We start from the raw sequence: 19,058 nt of genomic DNA on the forward strand, positions 1-19,058 counted from the left end.
CCCACCAAAATAACAACATAAAACTGTTAATACAGTACATAACTTGGCACATACAAGACGTCAGCAAGAATTGAGGTGCCCAGGAGAAACCCGTGAAAAAGGTCAGTGCGGATCCAGCGTCTCGCCGGTGCGGACATTACACACATGGCGCCTCGAGCCTTGCAGCATTTAAAGTACAAAGCCACTTCACACACACACAAAGAAAAACACGCCAAACCTCAAAAGGAAAATTTTATTAAGAATAAATCGGTGTAGCAGAATTCGCTTTCAAATGACAGAGGAAATAAAAGTGCATGGGATTAAAAAAATATATACACAAATAAAAGAAAACAGATCCTTTAAATATGTAAAAAAAAGGTTTTAATACATAAAAAGTGTAAAATCTGAGTGGAGGAAATACAAAGTTTATTTTTTGTTCCTTTTCTTGAAAATGCAATAAAAGTGTAGGCCTAAGTGCTCATTATACCAAAAGTCAGGTTTACACTGGTGACGACTAGTAGTTCTATGTGACATACGCCCGTGCCTACAGAAGTATATACAGTACATTAATGCCATTTTGTTTCTTATTCTGGAAATATTTAAAGTTGGCACCCAAAACAATTAGGAAGCTGAATACATCAATGTATCTCTGGTTTTCTAACACACTATGGCTGCCCTTTAATTTTCATTCTACTACAGCGTCAACGACATGACCCACTAAACACTCGGCCGCGCTACTCTAAGCCAAGAGTTGGGCATCTTTATGTGGCGGTGCTTGACGTACCATTGCTAGAACACACAGACCACTCACAACAACACGAGGAGGGGACTGGGGGGGGGGGGAGGTTTGCTTGTGCGCTCCCCCTCTGGAAGGACTACTTGTACTAACTCTGTAAATTCCACTCTGTTTCTCCAAGGTCAGCAGAGGTGTTGGGAAAAGCCAGGATCCAAGAAAACCTCAGTGAGGCAAGTGGGACACGGCCCATGGAATCCTGTCATTCTCTGACGCCTTTCAACTAGCTCCCCCACCCCACCGCTTCATGGATCCACGTTCTTCTTGTAAAAGGCTTCCAGGAAACTGAAGATCAATTCAAAGACTTTACGCCAGGACTCACAAACCTGAGGGGTAAAGGCTGGACCCAAGGCCTCCTGGAAGACGTTCAGGATGACTTCAAAGAGAAGCTGTTAAAACATGAAAATGCAAGGAAAAAATTAAAAAAAGGAACGAAGTAAATAATGGCGCAGGCAGAAAGTGCAAGTTACATCAGAGCTGCTTCAAAGTTAATTGGCCCAATTACAAAATGTGCAGGGGACAGCAACCGTGTGCATCCCGGGACGGAAGGACATGTCAAGTCTTGAACACAGGAGGCAGCATGGAGACCTAATCCGGGTCTTCGGAATCCACTGATAAAGCAAATCCGTCAGAATTCTTTCAGCTCAGGGGCGGAGCGGCAATCGGGTGGGCGGGGCGAGCAAGTCGTGCACACCTTTTAAAATTCTCATAAATACAGTACAGGTGCGTCTCAGTAAATTAGAATATCATCAAAAAGTTAATTTAGTGCAGTAATTCAATTCAAAGAGTGAAACTCATCTATTATATAGCAGGGCGTCAAGTCATACGCTCGGCTGGAAGCCTCATAGACATATATAGATAGACGCCGCATTCACTGTGTTGTCCGTCGACACGATACGTCAGCGCGTCCGCCCTATTGCGTGTGGCAAAAGTGCCATTTAAACTAATACAGGTAGATGTGGAAACCGGGTTTTCTGATGAAAAAACAATAACGTTTAAAACAGTATCGTTTACATACAACAAATTTTGGCGAATCGTTTACATTTGGTGAGTTGAGGAAACCCACGCAGACACAGGGAGAACATGCAAACTCCACGCGGGTCTCCTAACTGCGGGGCAGCAGCGCTACCACTGCGCCACCGTGCCGCCCACGTTTACCTGATTTAGTTTAAATCGCACTTTTGCCACTCGCAATATGGCGGACTCGCTGACGTATCGTGTCGACTGGGCAACACAGTGAATGCGGCGTCTATCTATATAATTTTGCCACTCGCAATATGGCGGACTCGCTGACGTATCGTGTCGACTGGGCAACACAGTGAATGCGGCGTCTATCTGTATATGTCTATGTATGGGAAGCCTCGCCAGCTCTCACTCACAGGGGGCCTTTTCTGTTTGTGCCTTTACAGTCCTGGCGGTGGGTGAAAAAAAAAGTTCTCTGTTTAAGGGTGTGTGTCACAGTGTGCGTGTGTGTGTGTGTGTTGGTTGGGTGAGGCCCGGGCGTGGGTCCTTACTTATTAACTTCTGTAATGTGCAACGTTGCGCTTAGTGCCGTTGTGCACCTTTTGAGGACCACTGGTCTACGGCATCGCCTTTGTGGGTTTATCTGATGTTTGTTAAGAATTAAACAGGAGGTAAAACTTTAAGTTTAAAAAAAAAAAAATAGTAAACTACGTTGGCATGCTCATAACCTCCTCCTCCTCTATGAGATGGGCCACAGTATGAAAACCCGGACAAACGTGACAGTTTCGTAAAAAGCGCCCGGACACCACGATAGGTGCCTAAAAAGAGGATGTCTGGCGAACATGCTGGCGAATATACTTCATTTTGTCCACTAGATGGCGGCAGTATGCCATGCTGAGCATTATTCGGGCTTAACCTGTTAATAGTAGTCAGTGCCCCCTAAAATTCCAGAAATGCCCTTAATCTCTTACTATTTGCCCCCTGGAAAAAATTAGCCAAAAACTTTGAATTTTTTTTCCAACGATAAAAAAACACGTAAATACCAAAGCGCCAACATAAATAGGGTAGGAAAGGTCTGTCGAGTGACCTTCGTGTGACATGTTGTGAAACGGCCACCAGTGCACAGCGTGACGTCACAATCGGGGCAGCAGAAGCGTCTTTCTTTGCGCACTTTTCTTATATGACAGGGTAGCACGTCAGTGCCCGACCCGCACGATGGAAGCCCCTCGTTGCATTATGGTAGGCTGCCATAGTGACATCCACATTTCCCCCCACACCAGCATTGACAGTTGCTGCATTGTAAACAGTGCTTAGGGGGCTAACGCCTATCTTGTCCATACACTTATACCCAATCATTTTGCCTTTTTGCCACGAAGATACTGCGCCCTGCTGCAGCTTTACGCGAACGAAGTCACCAGGCGTATCGCGACAGTTCGTTCGTATGGTGCCGATGATAATTTATTTGTCATCACTTATCACTTGGTTCAACTAATGGCACCGTTTCAGTTTCTGGCTTTTGTTTACGTGCCATTGTGTGTTTTAAATGAAGGCTCCGCCCCACTTATGAATATTGATGAGTTACCTATACTTGCAAAGAAAGAATTTATAGTTATGATTTTGAATGAGGTTATGAATTCAAATGACAGCCATGACGACGTTCTCTTGGGACATGGAGGGGGTCCTATTCTGGGGTATTTTCAGGGCAATCCGTGACATGTGAAACATATTGTGCTGTGAGTGGAGAGAAACATCCATCCATCCATCCATTTTCCAACCCCCTGAATCCGAACACAGGGTCACGGGGGTCTGCTGGAGCCAATCCCAGCCAATACAGGGCTCAAGGCAGGAACCAATCCCGGGCAGGGCGCCAACCTACCGCAGGACACACACACACACACCAAGCACACACACTAGGGCCACGCAGACACGGGGAGAACATGCAAACTCCACGCAGGGAGGACCTGGGAAGCAAACCCGGGTGTCTTTACTGCGAGGCAGCAGCGCTACCCACTGCACCACCGTGCCGCCCTTGGAGAGAAACAGAAGCCTGCAATTCACAGCAAATGAAGAGGAATGTGGTCACTGCCGGTCAGAAAGAGGCACGCAACAAAATGACAAGGCACGTCTGTGATGAGTGGTCCCGTGGCGCTGCACGGGTTTTTAAATAATTAATCACATCCTGAAAGCGTGCAGGTGGGCACATAATGGCGCAGCTCCGGGGTTGATTGCGGTGCTTTGGCTGATCGCACACTCATGTGCAAATGAGAGCGGATCAGTCAGGTGCCCTATTCACACCCTAGAGTGGGCAAAGGGTCTCATCTGAATCTGATTAGGGAGCCTGCAGGGCAGAAAAGGAGAGAGAGAGAGAGAGAGAGAGAGAGAGAGAGAGAGAGAGAAAGAGAGAGAGAGAGAGAGAGAGGGGGAGCACACCCCACAAGAAGAATCACCTCAAGATCCCAAAATAGGACCGAGTGCAATGGGTGACACCTCAGTACCACACGAGTCCAAAAGGAGTGGAACAGTTTGAGTTTTTTTTTTTTTTTTTACAGTGTCTGGAGTGCCAATCCTGCCACCAACTCTCCGTGCCAGTTGGAGGACCCACTCATACCCCGGAGGGCCTTGCTCAAGGGTCCCAACAGAGTGGAAACATTTCTGGCATTTACGGGATTCGAACCGGCAGCCTTTCTCATTGAAGGCGCAAACCTTAACCACCCCCGGACCTGAGCAAAGATTTTAGGGTTGACTGCGCCATTCGGTTGGGTGAACCCCTTTGCTGGAAGATCCCGTGTGGGGTAAGCTGTGGAGTCGTCACTTTCAGAAGAAGGAAGCATTGGGGCTCATATTTATATTTATAAGGAAGAACTGCCTCTGGGTTTGGACCTCGTTTTACTGGCTTTATTTATTGGGATTTTTTGGACCCTCACCTTCACTTTGGTTTTATCGGATTCTTTATTTGTTGACGCTTTACTGACTATCATTTATGGAGCACTGTTTGTCCTTCTGGTTTTTAAATAAAAGCACTCATCACATCTGCACCACCTCCTTGCTACGTGTATGTGACCTCGTTGTTTGCTTATTGACACTCCCGGATGTGACCAGGGGGAGTGGAGCCAACCCGGACCGTCACAACGTGTCCCCCATGCAACAGCTTGTCTTCCACAATCCCCTTACGGCCCTGATGTAGCACCATGCGACTATCCCATCTTTGGCTCGTTTTGGAGTGGGGGGGGGGGGGCTCCATGTGGTCGCAGGTTCGTCTCTGATGAGGAGGTTAAGGAAGCGGTGCAGGTGTGGATTCAGGAGCAGCCGAAAAGCTTCTTCTAGCAATGGAATGAAGGAGTTAGTGGAACGACACGGGAAGTGCAGGGGGACCTGCATGGAGACCACGTGGAGTAGCGGGAGGACTGCTGTGGGGTCTGCTGCCCACAGAGTAGGTAGGGAGCCTTTCCTTTTTGCTTCCCCCTCATTGTTGATCCCTTGGCACCTGACAGAGATGTTGGCACGCAACTTGTTTTTTATACTTTTGTAGGATTTCTGGGTCTCAGTGGTCCCATCCTGGTTGCTCAAGTGTGACTGCAGCTACCCGGGAGTCCAAGCCGCATGCAAAGGTGCCCAAAAATGACAAAATATTAGGGACTGTGTTACCATGGCAACACTGGAATAGAGAGGTAAAACTCGTTAAATAAAGCGGAGCCCAAAGAGTTACATTCTGTCCAATCAAAGGAGCAATCCAGGGGGTTATGAAAGTGATTGAGTCTTCAGGGACCCCCGGCTAACTCCCACCACTTCATTTTTCTTAAAGGGAAACCTCAGGATCCCAAATTAGGACCCGAATGCAATGGCACCGTGCAGGTTTTAGAAATAAGTGATTGCGTCCCGAGAGGGTGCAGGTGGGCGTATGACGGCGCTGCTCCGGGGTCGGTTGCGGTGCTTGGCTGATCACGCCCTCGAGTACAAATACAAGCGGATTAACTCGTCAAATAAATTGCAGCCCCCAGAAGAGTCTCAATTCCGTCCAATCAAAGGAACCATCCAGGGGATTAGGAAAATGACAGAGTCTTCAAGCACCCCCGGCTAACCCCCACCACTTCATTATTCTTAAAGGGAAAGAAGAAAGTGCCTGTTAAATGAGGGAGGTCAATGGCACATTTCTTGCGGGCGGCATTATTGGCCAAAAGGCTCAGTACAATTCGTGTGTAAAAGCAGCAGGGTGTGGAAAAATATCATTTTCATCCACAAATGCTTCAAAAATCATTTTCAGACTGTCCTTCTGTGACGGCATCAGACACAGCAGTTGAAATTTATGAGGCAATCACAAAAATAAACATTACACCGATATGAATTTCTAGGTTGATAAGCAACTAATTTACAATTTATAATTTCATATCGTGGCGGCACGGTGGCGCAGTGGGTAGCGCTGCTGCCTCGCAGTTAGGAGTTTGCATGTTCTCCCCGTGTCTGCGTCGGTTTCCTCTCACATTCCAAAAACATGCAGGTTAGGTGAATTGGCGATCCTAAATTGTCCATAGTGTGTGCCTGGTGTGTGTGTGTGTGTGTGCCCTGCGGTGGGCTGGCGCCCTGCCCGGGTTTGTTTCCTGCCTTGCGCCCTGTGTTGGCTGGGATCCCCGTGACCCTGTAATTAGGATATAGCGGGTTGGATAATGGATGGAATTTCATATCGTTATCAATCCGAATGCGTTCTTGCTCATCTGCACCTGTTACTTGTACACTACACTGGTTCTGTTTTTTTATATTAAACTAATAATCAGAACACGGCTTATCAGTGCGTCTATATTATATTCTTGTCTAGTTGATGCTTATAAATAATTATATGTGGAAAATGATTGCTGTTTCTCTATATATGAATAAATCTATGCAAAATTTATCTTAATCTTTCTCTATACGTCATTTTTAATTTGCAATTTAAATAGGTTAACATATTCAGATATGTTGAAGGGCGGCAAACTGAAGCCCCGCCCCGCCCCGCGCGGCACGAATTCGAGCGACGCCGCTGCCAATACCAATGTCAGATATGGAAACTGAGCCCACCTGCTGTGCTGTGCCAGTTTCCCCGCCACACAGGAGGGTACTTCACGGGCCACACAGACACAAGAGACTCTTCTTCTGCCCGTTGACATTACAGAAAATAAGAGCCCCGTTACCCCGTTACGGCTGCACTTCATTTCGAATACAATTACAGCTAAAGGGTCCACCATAACTGTTCAAATAGCGGCTCGGCGGCTTGGGGGAGATTTCATCTCAGAGTGGAACTGATTAAATGCGACGCTCCTAAAATTAAAGAGAGATGGAACATTCGTAATTAAAGTAGACAGAAATCTCAGAAAGGTTGCCTGAGGTGGACGGCATCGGCTCAGCTCAGCCAGCCTGCAACTTCACATCAGAGGCTGCATGTCGAATCGTTTATTGGTGGGGGGTGGGGGGTCCTGTGGGTTTGGTGTTGTGAGTGGGCTGAAATCAGAGCAGGTTCATTCAGTGAAGCTTGGATGACCGCTGCTGGCAGGGGCGGATTGGCCATTATGGTATATGGGCAATGCCCAGTGGGCCGCGGACTCTGGTCTGGTCATGGGCTGGCAGTTTCATGAAATAAATTTTCTGTACTGGTTACTGTTTGACATTAAAATTAATTTTCTAAACTACTGAACATTATCTGCCCGGTACTGCGATTTCTATACAGCAGTCCTATATAATATACCGTATGACGTCATCAAGTTGTTTTAGTTGTCAGTACGTCGCAGCGAGAAATTTGCTCAAAACGGCCTTTTGCCGATTTCTGTATCGATATCGCTACATTTCGGTTAGCATATACATTTGGGGGCGGCACGGTGGCGCAGTGCTAGCGCTGCTGCCTCGCAGCTAAGGAGACCTGGGTTCGCTTCCTGCGTGGAGTTTGCATGTTCTCCCCGTGTCTGCGTGGGTTTCCTCCCACAGTCCAAAGACATGCAGGTGAGGTCGATTGGCGATTCTAAATTGGGTGTGGGTGGGTGTGTCCTGCGGTGGGTTGGCGCCCTGCCCGGGATTGGCTCCCTGTCTTGTTGGCTGGGATTGGCTCCAGCAGACCCCCGTGACCCTGTGCTCGGAGTCAGCGGGTTGGAAAATGGATGGCTGGATGGATATACATTATGGCAATTTATTTTATCTCATATCTAGTATTTAGTTTAGATTATGTATTATGCATTTTATTGTTCTCTGGTCGTCGGCGTGTGCGATAATTAGTGGTTTTCAGCTGACATTATTAGTGTGATAAAACAAAGTTATAAAGCACAGGATAGGAATTTTTCATATGAGGACGGAACATTTCTAGTTTATCATTAAGTTAATGGAACATTTCAATCACGTGAGGTTTGCATTATCATTTATTCCATTGTAAATGAGCAGCTACTAGCCGACTACGGTACTGGCACTTGGACATGACACTGACATTTGACATGTACTTTAATAACGTGTAAGCCGTGTTACTAAATATTTATTTCACATTACATTTTATTTCTAAGTATGTCGTCAAATTTTAAGTTGTGCCTAAACAACAGTGTACAGATTAAGTTGGGCAACAGTTTAGATAGAGTTCAAATAGATAGATAGATAGATAGATAGATAGATAGATAGATAGATAGATAGATAGATAGATAGATAGATAGATAGATAGATTCTTTATTAATCCCAAGGGGAAGTTCATATCATAGACGAGTCGCGTACTCATCACAAATTGTAAGAAAATGACAATGAATAACGGGCCGAGTGGGTTGACCTCGTCACCTCACTCGTTGAAGGAGGTCCGGGCCGGTTTGAAGACCCAGTCCACTCCTGGCTGCTGGGAAGAAAACAAAAGAGTTTAGAGACGCGGCTTTATGGTCCCCTCTGTGTCCCGTGAGCTTCGGCGACTCCTTCGCTTTTAATGAGGAAAGCAGCGACTGCGATGGCCACATCTGTCTGTCTGTCTGTAACAACAGCATGAAACAACTTCGCTCTGATGGATAAATGTTTTAGTACAGTCAGGTCCAGAAGTATCTGGACAGTCACACAATTTTCATCATTTTGGCTCTCTGTGCCACCACAATGGATCTGAAATGAAGAAATCGTCACACGATTGCAGTGTAGACTTTCAGCATTAATCCAAAGGGTTAAACAGAAATATCGTATGAGCCGTTTCAGGACTGACAGCCATTTTTAAACAGGGGGGTGGGGGGGGGGGGGTGGGCTGACAAGTTGTTCCATAGGGCAGCACGGTGGCGCAGTGGGTAACGCTGCTGCCTCGCAGTTGGGAGACCTGGGTTCGCTTCCTGGGTCCTCCCTGCATGGAGTTTGCATGTTCTCCCCAAGTCTGCGTGGGTTTCCTCCCACAGTCCAAAGACATGTAGGTTAGGTGGATTCTAAATTGGCCCTAGTGTGTGCTTGGTGTGTGTCCTGCGGTGGGTTGGCACCCTGCCCGGGATTGGTTCCTGCCTTGTGCCCTGTGTTGGCTGAGATTGGCTCCAGCAGATCCCTGTGTTCGGATTCAGCGGGTTGGATGATGGATGGATGGATGGAAGTTGTTCCATAGCCAGGTGGGATCAGGACCCTCATTATTTCCTTAACTGTTTCAGGGGTTTTTGTTTTTGTCCCAGGTCTGAATATTTTTCCAAAAATATTTCCTGAAAAGCACACAAAGCAACAGTTTCTCACATAAACCAACATAATAAATGTCTGTTGCTGTGTGAAGTGCCGTGTTGCCGCCTGCCAGCCATCTCTGGAAGCATTAGGGGTGGTGTTGGGGGTCTGGATGGCAGCAGTGGGTCAGCCCACACCGGCCCCTCACTTTCGTTTTAGATCTCGATCTCCAGATCACCCAGTTTGAAGTCTGACAAGTCCAATTCAAAATAATGAAATATACTCAAAATGTCGTGCACTGGGTATTTTGCTTGGCGTATTCGCTTTGCTCTCTATCTAGAAGTCGATGCCCTTCTAGACGTTGGTTACTTTATGCCACTTATGCACATGCAGGGATTCGAGGTCAAGACAACGAGTCTAATAGTCCTCCAAGCACAGAGGGTACACCTATAAAACAACGGTGGGTCTTGTCGATGTTCACAGCTCATTATCACCCTCTGCCTATGGACATCAACTTTAGTCAACATCCGGCCCCAATCTCGTGGTCGACAGACGCCGACATCCGCCCATAAAGAGTTAACTATTAAGCAGGCAGAGTCGATCCCAAGTGTGGAATTTGCATTTGGCAGCTGTCGCTGTGAACTCTCAATATGAGGTCCAAAGAGCTGTCCATGCAAGTTAAAACAGGCCACCATTAGGCAGAGAAGACAAAAGAAGCCCTTTAGAGAGACAGCAGAAACACCAGGAGTGGTCAAGTCAACCATTTGGTAGATTCTTAAAGAGAAGGAACCCACTGGTGAACTGAGCAACACCAGAAGGTTTGAAGAAACCACAGCAGACAACTGTGCTGGATGATCGCAGAATTCTGTCCTTGGTGAAGAAGAACAACCAAACCAAGACCACTCTCCGGGAGGAAGACCTATCATTGACAAAGTCTACAATCAAGAGAAGACTTCATGAAAGTAACCACAAAGTGCACACCACTGGTAAGCCTCAAGCAGAGGAAAGGACAGATTAGACTTTTCCAGAAAATATTTAAAAAAAAAACAGTCCAGTTTTGGGACAGTCTTCTTTGGACAAACAAATCTAAGATGGGTACGTGTCAGTGTGATGGAAAGAGAAGAGAAGAAACGGCACGTGATCAGATGAATAGCACATCATCGGTGAAACACGCTGGAGGCCGTGTTATGGCCTGGGCATGCATGGTTGCCAATGGGCGTCAGTCACTGGTATTTATTGATGAAGTGACTTCTGGCAGAAGTTGCAGGATGAATTCTGAAGTGTAGAGGGCGCTACACTGTCTGCTCAGATTCAGACAATTAATCCGAAACTGACAGGACGACACTTCACAGTACAGACGAGATGAACCAAAATATACTGGGACAGCAAACCAAGTGCTATTCAACACAAAGAAGTGGAATATTCTTCAACGGCCAAGTCTATCAAGTGACCTCATCCCAACTGGACGCGCATTACTGAAGGCAGAAAGTCCAGCGAACAAGCAGCACCTGAAAACAACTGAAGGAAAGGCCTGGAAAAGCATCACTGGGGTGGTCACCCAGCACTTGGAGATGGCCGTGGGTTCAGACTTCAGACAGTCATTGACTGAGTATTGAAAATGATCGTTAAATGTAAATACTGCTCAAAAAAATTAAAGTCATCAGCAGGACCCACCGGTATCTGCTCCTTTGGGCACTGAGAAGCAGGATGAGCACTGGCAGAGCCTACAAAATGACCTCCAGCGGGCAGGCAGGCAGGCCACTGGTGTGAATGTCTCTGACCAAACAAACAGAAACAGACTTCATGAGGGGGGCCTGAGGACCCGACGTCTTCTAGTGGGCACCGTGGAGCTCGATTGGCTTTTGCCATAGAATACCAGAACTGGCAGGTCAACCACTGGCACCCTGTGCTTTTCACAGATGAGAGAAGGTTCACCCTGAGCACACGTGACAGACGGGAAAGGGTCTGGAGAAGCCGTGGAGAACGTTATGCTGTCTGTGACATCGTTCAGCTTGACTAGTTTGGTGGTGGGTCAGTGATGGTCAGTCTGGGGAGGGAGGCATATCCATGGAGGAACAGACAGACATCTACGGGCTAGACAACGGTGGGTACCTTGACTGGCATTAGGTATCTGGATGAACTCCTTGGAACCATTGTCAGACCCAATGCTGGTTCCTCCTGATGCCCAACAGAAGATGAAGGACCCCCACCAACCCCCCCCGCTCACTCGCCTGACCTCAATCCAATAGAACACCTCTGGGTGGGACAGTATGTTTGGGTCCATCTGACGCCTCAGCCTGTCCAGAAGCTCAGTGATGCCCTGGTCCAGATCTGGGAGGAGATCCGTCAGGACACCATCTGTTGTCTCATTAGGATGTTGTCGTGGGGCATACAGATTACTGAGGACAATTTGGAGTTGCTGCAATGAATTTTTCGGCCTTTCTGCCCCATCATTTTTTCCCTTTGATTTTTGGGCTGTCTCTCTTGTCGGTTCATCATGTTCATTTCCATCTTTTCGTTCCTCACACGTCACCATATCAGTCCATAGCAGTAGAGATGGCCAGCAGGATTTTGTTTCTCCATTGAGGTCTGATGTGTTTTCAAAGTCTGCCTTTAATTTTTTTTTGGAGCAGTTTAATTAGGTTAGTTTGTTCAAATATTTTTGAGCCCCTGAAAATGGGGGAACCATCCATCCATTTTCAAACCCATTGAATCCAAACACAGGGTCACGGGGATCTGCTGGAGCCAATCCCAGCCAACACAGGGCACAAGGCAGGAACCAATCCTGGGCAGGGTGCCAACCCACCGCAGGACACACACAAACACACCCACACACCAAGCACACACTAGGGCCAATTTAGAATCGCCAAATGGGGGAACCATTTCAATGTTTTTGTTAAACCCCTTGAATTTCAACTGCAGGTCTACACTTCCGTCACATCTCGATTGCTTCGTTTCAAACCCCTTGTGGTGGTCCTCAGAACCATAATTACGAAAATTGTATCGCTGTCGAAATACTTTTGTGATTGAATGTGCCATAACATATATTGTACTCACTTTTCAGAAATCTGAATGAGGATGAGCCGCCATCTTTTAGAGTGTTCATTAGAAATGTGAAGATTTACTTCATGAGGTGCAAGTGCATAATACAGAAGGGCAGTCGTGTCAGAGAGTTAAAAATATGAAAGTGTGAGCTTAACTGTAAATATTCTCCATTGTAAAAGACATTTGTCATTTTTTTACCCCCTGATGGTGGTCTATGGTGGGCTAGTAAAGGATCAAAAATCAAAAGTATTTATAATAACTGACATTGAAAGAGTCGAAAACGATACCCCACATGCTTACATCTGAAATGTGTTATTTTAACGGTCTGGGTGGGCTAGGACCACCGGGTATGGCCATATTCATGATCATCAGCCTCTTATATCACAAAACAGCCCCCACCATGTGACAATTTTACTGACACACCCCCCCCCCCCCCCCCTACTGGTTCAAAATTTTGTCAAAAGGAGTAACTTTAACCCCTTGAATCCCACTAGGGGGTCAGTTCTTGGGACACACACAACCTCAGGCCCCTCTGATCCTTTTTTTTTTCTGAAGACCCCTGTTGCTTTGCACTTTATCATAAGGGTGTCATTTGCTACACAAACGTATGGTGCAAAGCAAATTTTATTTTTTGGGGGGGGGGGGTCTAGAAAATAAGAATGCACCTGAAAAAGCTCAATGTCATGCATGACTGGACATCAAGACGAGCCCAACGGTATATCAGAGGTGGGGGTCTTCTCGTCCCAGGGAGTCAGGGACAAGGGTCCAGCTGTAGACCTCCAGAGCTCCGCAATTCTGATTTCAAGTCTCTCAAGGTCAGTGATTATCAATACATTTGAACAGCCAATCGGATCGCACATTTGTGTAACCCTCCCACCACCCTCACCTTAACCGTAGTGTAACCGGACGTACCGCGTAAAATCCAGGAGCACAAAGCTTGTAGAGATTCACCAAGAAGATTCAAAGCTGCCAATTAGGGGCATCTGCAAAGTACCAAATTAAGGGTCTGAATACTTCTAGGAAACGTGTAGAAATGGCCACTTTATCCATTTCAGATTAAACCTACAGCACAACCAAGAGTGCAGACGGTGAAGGGGTCCGGAGACTTTCTCGATCCTCTGTAAACTCAACTCTCATTCATAACAGAATTCATACAGCATGACCCCCTAAGTGGCCATGGCACCCCAGGTTTGCCTCCCTGACAAGCTACATGAGGACCCTGACACTGTGGTGCTCGACTTCAGGACCTGACTTGGAAACCACATGGACTGGAAAAATAACTGGATATCTCAAGTGGCAGGGCTCAAGGGTGGACATTTAAAAAGGAGCTACAGAAGACGAAGGCTGGCAGCCTTGAGGTGGCTATTGGCAAGTCTGCCTGGGCTCTCTTTCCAAGTTTGAGGGATGGCAGGCTGGGCAGAGACTTGCAGGTATTCCAGTTCTTTGTTTCTGCCCTTACATGTTTTCTTTCTTTCTTTCTTTCTTTCTTTCTTTCTTTCTTTCTTTCTTTCTTTCTTTCTTTCTTTCTTTCTTTCTTTTTCTTTCCTTCCTATCCTTAAAAATAAAAACATCCTGTAAGCACTACAAAGGCACCAGAGAGATGGCCTCTCTACCAACATACCTTAAAATTGTGGACCCCTACTTGGTGAACATTTTTGTGCCTTGTTGCCAGTGGGGTGAGGATCCCTGGCACAGCCTCCCAGTTGTCCAGGCTTTCAATGACCTGATTGAGGGCCCCCATCACTCGCTTTCCATGAAGCCTGATGCGCACATTTTGCTCCATCTCCTCCTTGGTGTTGATGTCTTGGAAGTTGTTGAAATATTTTTTGGTTTCAGGGTGGTCTTGGAACAGCCTGTGAAAGGAAACAAATAAAAAACAAATAAATGAAAAGGTAAAAAGAGGGATATGAAAGGCACTATAAAACAGATTCAGAGACAGGCATATAAAATAGACACATAACACAGATCATGTGAAAGGCACTATATACTGTACTACATATACACAGAACTATATGATAGATAGATAGATAGATAGATAGATAGATAGATAGATAGATAGATAGATGTGAAAGGTGCTATATAGATAGATAGATAGATAGATAGATAGATAGATAGATAGATAGATAGATAGATAGATAGATAGATAGATAGATATGAAAGACACTGTGAGAAGGATACACAGAAGTACAATATAAGATATAAGATAAAACAGACACTATATTTCAAACAGACAGATAGGACACTGAAAGGCACTATATAACAGACAGATGTGAAATATTAGACACAATCGAGGTACTTTACTACGTTGTTCTGCTCAATTCTGTTACAATGCAGTCCTTTAATTCTTAATAACTGTTCTTGACAAACGCACCAAAGCGTCTTGTGAAGTAAAGCAGCAGCCCCTCGCTCAGAGGCCCAAACTCTCCATACACGTGCGTGGACTGAATGTGTGTTTGTGTTTGGGTTACGTCAAGATGGCTGGATGGGAAGCAGGGATGTGAGAGTGTAAACTAAAACAAGCAAAAAAACTAAACAGAAGAAGAAAGAAAGAAAGAAAGAAAGAAAGAAAGAAAGAAAGAAAGACCATCATTAGTAGAAGGTACTTCTGTAGATGAAAGGCAACAATATAGCGCCATGTCAGACTTCACTAACGCTTCCAGAAAGAATCACTACATGCTACAAAAAGGATCATTACAGGAAATGAATTTTTCTCATAATAATAATTGTAATTGTTAAATATTTTTTTCTTCTTTATAGACAAGGTCACGAGGTAGCTGGCTCCTATCCCAGCAGCCTTCAGGCTCAAGGCAGGAAGAAACCCTCTACAGGCTCCAGTCCATCGCAGGGTGAACGCACACACACAATTTAGCATCATCGGCTCAGCCAGCCTGCGTGTCTTTGAGCTGTGGAAGACCCCCTAACCCCACCCCCAACCCCCCATTATATCTCTTGCAACCCACAAGCGGGCAAACTGAATGAAATCCGGAGAAGAGGAGGGAGGCGTCGGGCTTCAGCAGCCGTTTGAACGAATGACAGCCTAAAATAACAACACGAAATCAAAAAGGTCAAACGTACAAACGAATGGGCGGGCGGCTGTTTTTCATCCGTCTCTACAACTACTGAGGATGGCGGCTGATTCTGACAACTCGCACGCATTTCTAAGATAAGTGGGATTCACAGCTGCAACAAGCCGCCCTCTCCGTGTCAGGCGCGCCGAAAGAAGAAGGGTTGGGAGAGGAGCGAGTCTGCGGCACGGACTTACCTCGTCACGTGGATGCCACGAGTGGAGACGCAGACCCGCGGCTTGGTGGGGAATAAACAGGGGAAACCTTAACGTGAGGGCACAAGGCGCGAACTTTTAACAAGTGGCTTAACTGTGCAGGCTGGCCGTTAGCTTTAATTGTGGCACTTAGACTGGTGCTCAGGTTTGCATTTTAACGTGCCTTGAAATGGCGCGTTCTATTAAGGGCGCTATATAACACTGGCACGGATTGATTGGTGAGTTTGTGCTGTCAGTCTACGCCAGTGAGCATACAGTTCAACTAAAAATACTTGATTGCCATAACAACGTCATCTGCGTGAAATGCAATGCTGTTCATAATAAAGTGACATTATGTAACCGCCACCATGTCACCCAGATAAAGAAATGTCCAAAGGTGCCGCCCAAGGACCAGCAACCAGAAATGACTAACAATTATTATGGGAGAGTCATCTGAGCAGGCATCAACCACTGGGCCATTAATGTTTCTTACATTATAAAGTGGCCCAGTAAACATGGGAGTGGGAGGAAGCGTACCCAGCAACGGACTGGCACACCACCTGGCACAGAAGCCCAGCAAAAATCAGGTTCCGCCACAGGATAGGCGACTCTGATACCTCTGGCCCTTAGCTGGATACGCGATAGAAAGTGGATATTAGAAAATAAAGCAGAGACCCTCTGACTGCCCCCCTCACAAAACCGCCTGGTCTTGAAGCTCTCGTAAGGGCCAATGTTGGACCAGCACGGTCAAGGAAGACCTGAAACGTTAAACGTCTTATGTGTTTCCTGTTGAGTTGGAGTTTCTGATACGTGCTGACATTTCAGGATAAAAAAATGCCAAATAGGGAAAATTCGAAAGGGCCGACAAACTCCTTATACTGGCGAAACAAGACCGACTGGCAAATGTGAAAAACACTAAATAAAAAGACAGGTGGATGTGAAAGGTGCGATAGATAGATAGATAGATAGATAGATAGATAGATAGATAGATAGATAGATAGATAGATAGATAGGCGCTATATAATAAATAGATATATGAAAGGCACTATATAATAGATAGATAGATAGATAGATAGATAGATAGATAGATAGATAGATAGATAGATAGACGCTATATAATAAATAGATATGTGAAAGGCACTATATAATAGATAGATAGATAGATAGATAGATAGATAGATAGATAGATAGATAGATAGATAGATAGATAGAAAGGCGCTATATAATAAATAGATATGTGAAAGGCACTATATAATAGATAGATAGATATATGAAAGGCCAGATAGATAGATAGATAGATAGATAGATAGATAGATAGATAGATAGATAGATAGGCGCTATATAATAAATAGATATGTGAAAGGCACTATATAATAGATAGATAGATAGATAGATAGATAGATAGATAGATAGATAGATAGATAGATAGATAACATTTGGTTAGTGGTAGCATTATTAATATTCTCCTACACGTAAGAACAATCAATAGCGAGGAATTTAAAAGGACAAACGAATAATAAATGAAATTATATGGATGCGTATGGCGTTCATTATAAAAAGCACTGTAGATATCGCGGATTAAGGTGTGCTGATCACAAATAACTAACTTCCAAGGCTGCGTTCCAAATACACACGCATTATATATATAATATATATATATATATATATATATATTACTACATTCGCTCTGACACTACTCCTTATGAAAGGCGCTATATACGTACCGACTCAATGCATCACAGCTTCAGGATTCTCGGCGGTCTCTGTGAAGTCCGCGCCTTCTTTCTTTGATTAATTAGCGACACTCCCCGTGGGTACGAAGTGTGACCTGTGACTGACTGGCATCCCGGCAGGTTTTTGCTCCTGCTCTTCCCCAGACGGTGCTAGAATAAAGTTCGGCTTAGCGCGATCTTCAGTTAAACACAGAGGTCTGAAAACTGGTGGATATTTTAAAGGTTGTGGTCTATAAACAATGGACCCCCACCACCACCCCCTGTACCCCGTAACTTCCCAGCGCACCACAATTAAGGACGGGTGCGGTTGTCACGAGATTGCGTGCCAAGGTTCAGCTGTTCGTTTTCGTTCGCCGATAAAGCCCACTCGAGGTGACACTTCGGAGGGTTAAACTCCTTTCAGTGTCTTGGCGTGTGATCGACATCTTCACCTAAAGGCCGGATTCGTTCATTAATGAGGTGAATTCGAGCGCCGCCTTCTTCCTCGGGCTTTACAATGTAGGCACTTGAAGGCAGAGAAGCGGCTCCGAGCTGAATAATGCCTGCCAGGCGCAGATGGCTCGTCACAAAGTCACGGAAAGCCGTTTCTCCTTGAACTGATTTTCCAGCTCTTCCAGCTTCAGTAACCCCTTGCGATCCTGCACTGGAAGCGTCACCGGCAACATTAGGGGGGGGTGGCATCGCGGAGGGAGAGCAAGACCCCTTGGGGCTTGCAATCGCGGCGAGGGCAAAGAAAACAGAAAACATTGCCTTACTGAAAATTAATAAAGAAAAAATAATTTTAAAAAAATCACCCGAATCCAATTAAAAGTGAAGAAATGCATGTCTGAATATTCGGGGGAAAAGAAGCAAATACGCGGCGGGTGGGCAGCACCGCGCCCCCTGGCACGCATGCCATGCTCAGAGGGCGAAAACGTGAAGGCGATCAGCAGCGATTGTCACGCGCGACCCATTCCGAAACACAAGCGCACAGCCCGACCTGATCACGACAGCTTTGCCGTTTTCCTCTGGCTCCTGGAACACCACTGCCCAGATCGTCCTGATGTTCTGCTTGTCTTCTTGTGTCAGGTTCACCATGCTGCTGCTGCTGCTGCTGGCTCTGCCGCGGGCGGCACTCGAGCTGACTCCGGAATCACGAGGCTTCGACCGCGCCGGATCGCGCGCGAGCTTTTCAGATCGCTGTCCCGGGCGCTCGAGCGGTGGCGAGGGCTCGGAGCTGACACTCCAGCGGCAGGGAGGGGACTCGAACTCCGGGGGCTGGGCTCGGGAAGGGGTGGTGGAAGGGAGGGAAGGGGGGGGGGGGGGGGGGTGGGGGGGGTTGGTGGAGCGGGAGTGGAAGGGGCGTGCTGTTCTGTTCGTGTGAATTTGAAATGCTTCGCTAGACAAGCGCATCGGAAACAACCTGAGGAGAGGAGGACAGCATGGAGAGCCGCGGAAAGCAAGCAAGCAAGAGGGGAAGGGGGGGGGGGGGTTTGCGGGGTACAAAGTTGTTTTTTTATTTAATTTCATCAAAGTTTAGACCAATCAGGGCTGGACTGACCATTAAGCAAAATAAGCACGTGCTTAGGGCATCAATCAAGGGAAGGGGGGCACCACAGAAATTTTCCATTGCCGGATTTACTATGGATCATATGGAGCAAAACTGCCAATGATGCAGCTGAACTAGGGTCCACAAAAAGGG

At 46.3% G+C, this 19,058-nt stretch overlaps 1 protein-coding gene across 1 annotated transcript; it reads right to left on the reverse strand.

The window, feature by feature from the left end:
* Positions 1-296: 296 nt before the first annotated feature.
* Positions 297-18,626, reverse strand: LOC114661045 (cytoglobin-1-like). The gene is made up of 3 exons (XM_028814146.2): positions 18,357-18,626; positions 14,007-14,238; positions 297-1,161 (listed from the first exon to the last, which is right to left on the reverse strand). The coding sequence occupies exons 1-3, from the start codon at positions 18,452-18,454 to the stop codon at positions 1,018-1,020; spliced, it is 474 nt and encodes a 157-aa protein (XP_028669979.1). The 5' UTR covers positions 18,455-18,626; the 3' UTR covers positions 297-1,017.
* Between the last annotated feature and the right edge of the window lie 432 nt (positions 18,627-19,058).

The sequence above is a fragment of the Erpetoichthys calabaricus genome, chromosome 11, assembly GCF_900747795.2.
Source record: "Erpetoichthys calabaricus chromosome 11, fErpCal1.3, whole genome shotgun sequence".
Classification (NCBI taxonomy): domain Eukaryota; kingdom Metazoa; phylum Chordata; class Cladistia; order Polypteriformes; family Polypteridae; genus Erpetoichthys; species Erpetoichthys calabaricus.

What these genes read in the sequence shown, in the direction of transcription:
- LOC114661045 (XM_028814146.2), bottom strand. Translation starts at nt 18,454, where the DNA reads ATGGTGAACCTGACACAAGAAGACAAGCAGAACATCAGGACGATCTGG. An exon ending in GGCAAAGCTGTCGTGATCAG is followed by an intron (nt 14,239 to 18,356) that starts GTCGGGCTGTGC and finishes TTCCTTTCACAG; the next exon opens with GCTGTTCCAAGACCACCCTG. An exon ending in TAGGGGTCCACAATTTTAAG is followed by an intron (nt 1,162 to 14,006) that starts GTATGTTGGTAG and finishes ATGTTTTAACAG; the next exon opens with CTTCTCTTTGAAGTCATCCT.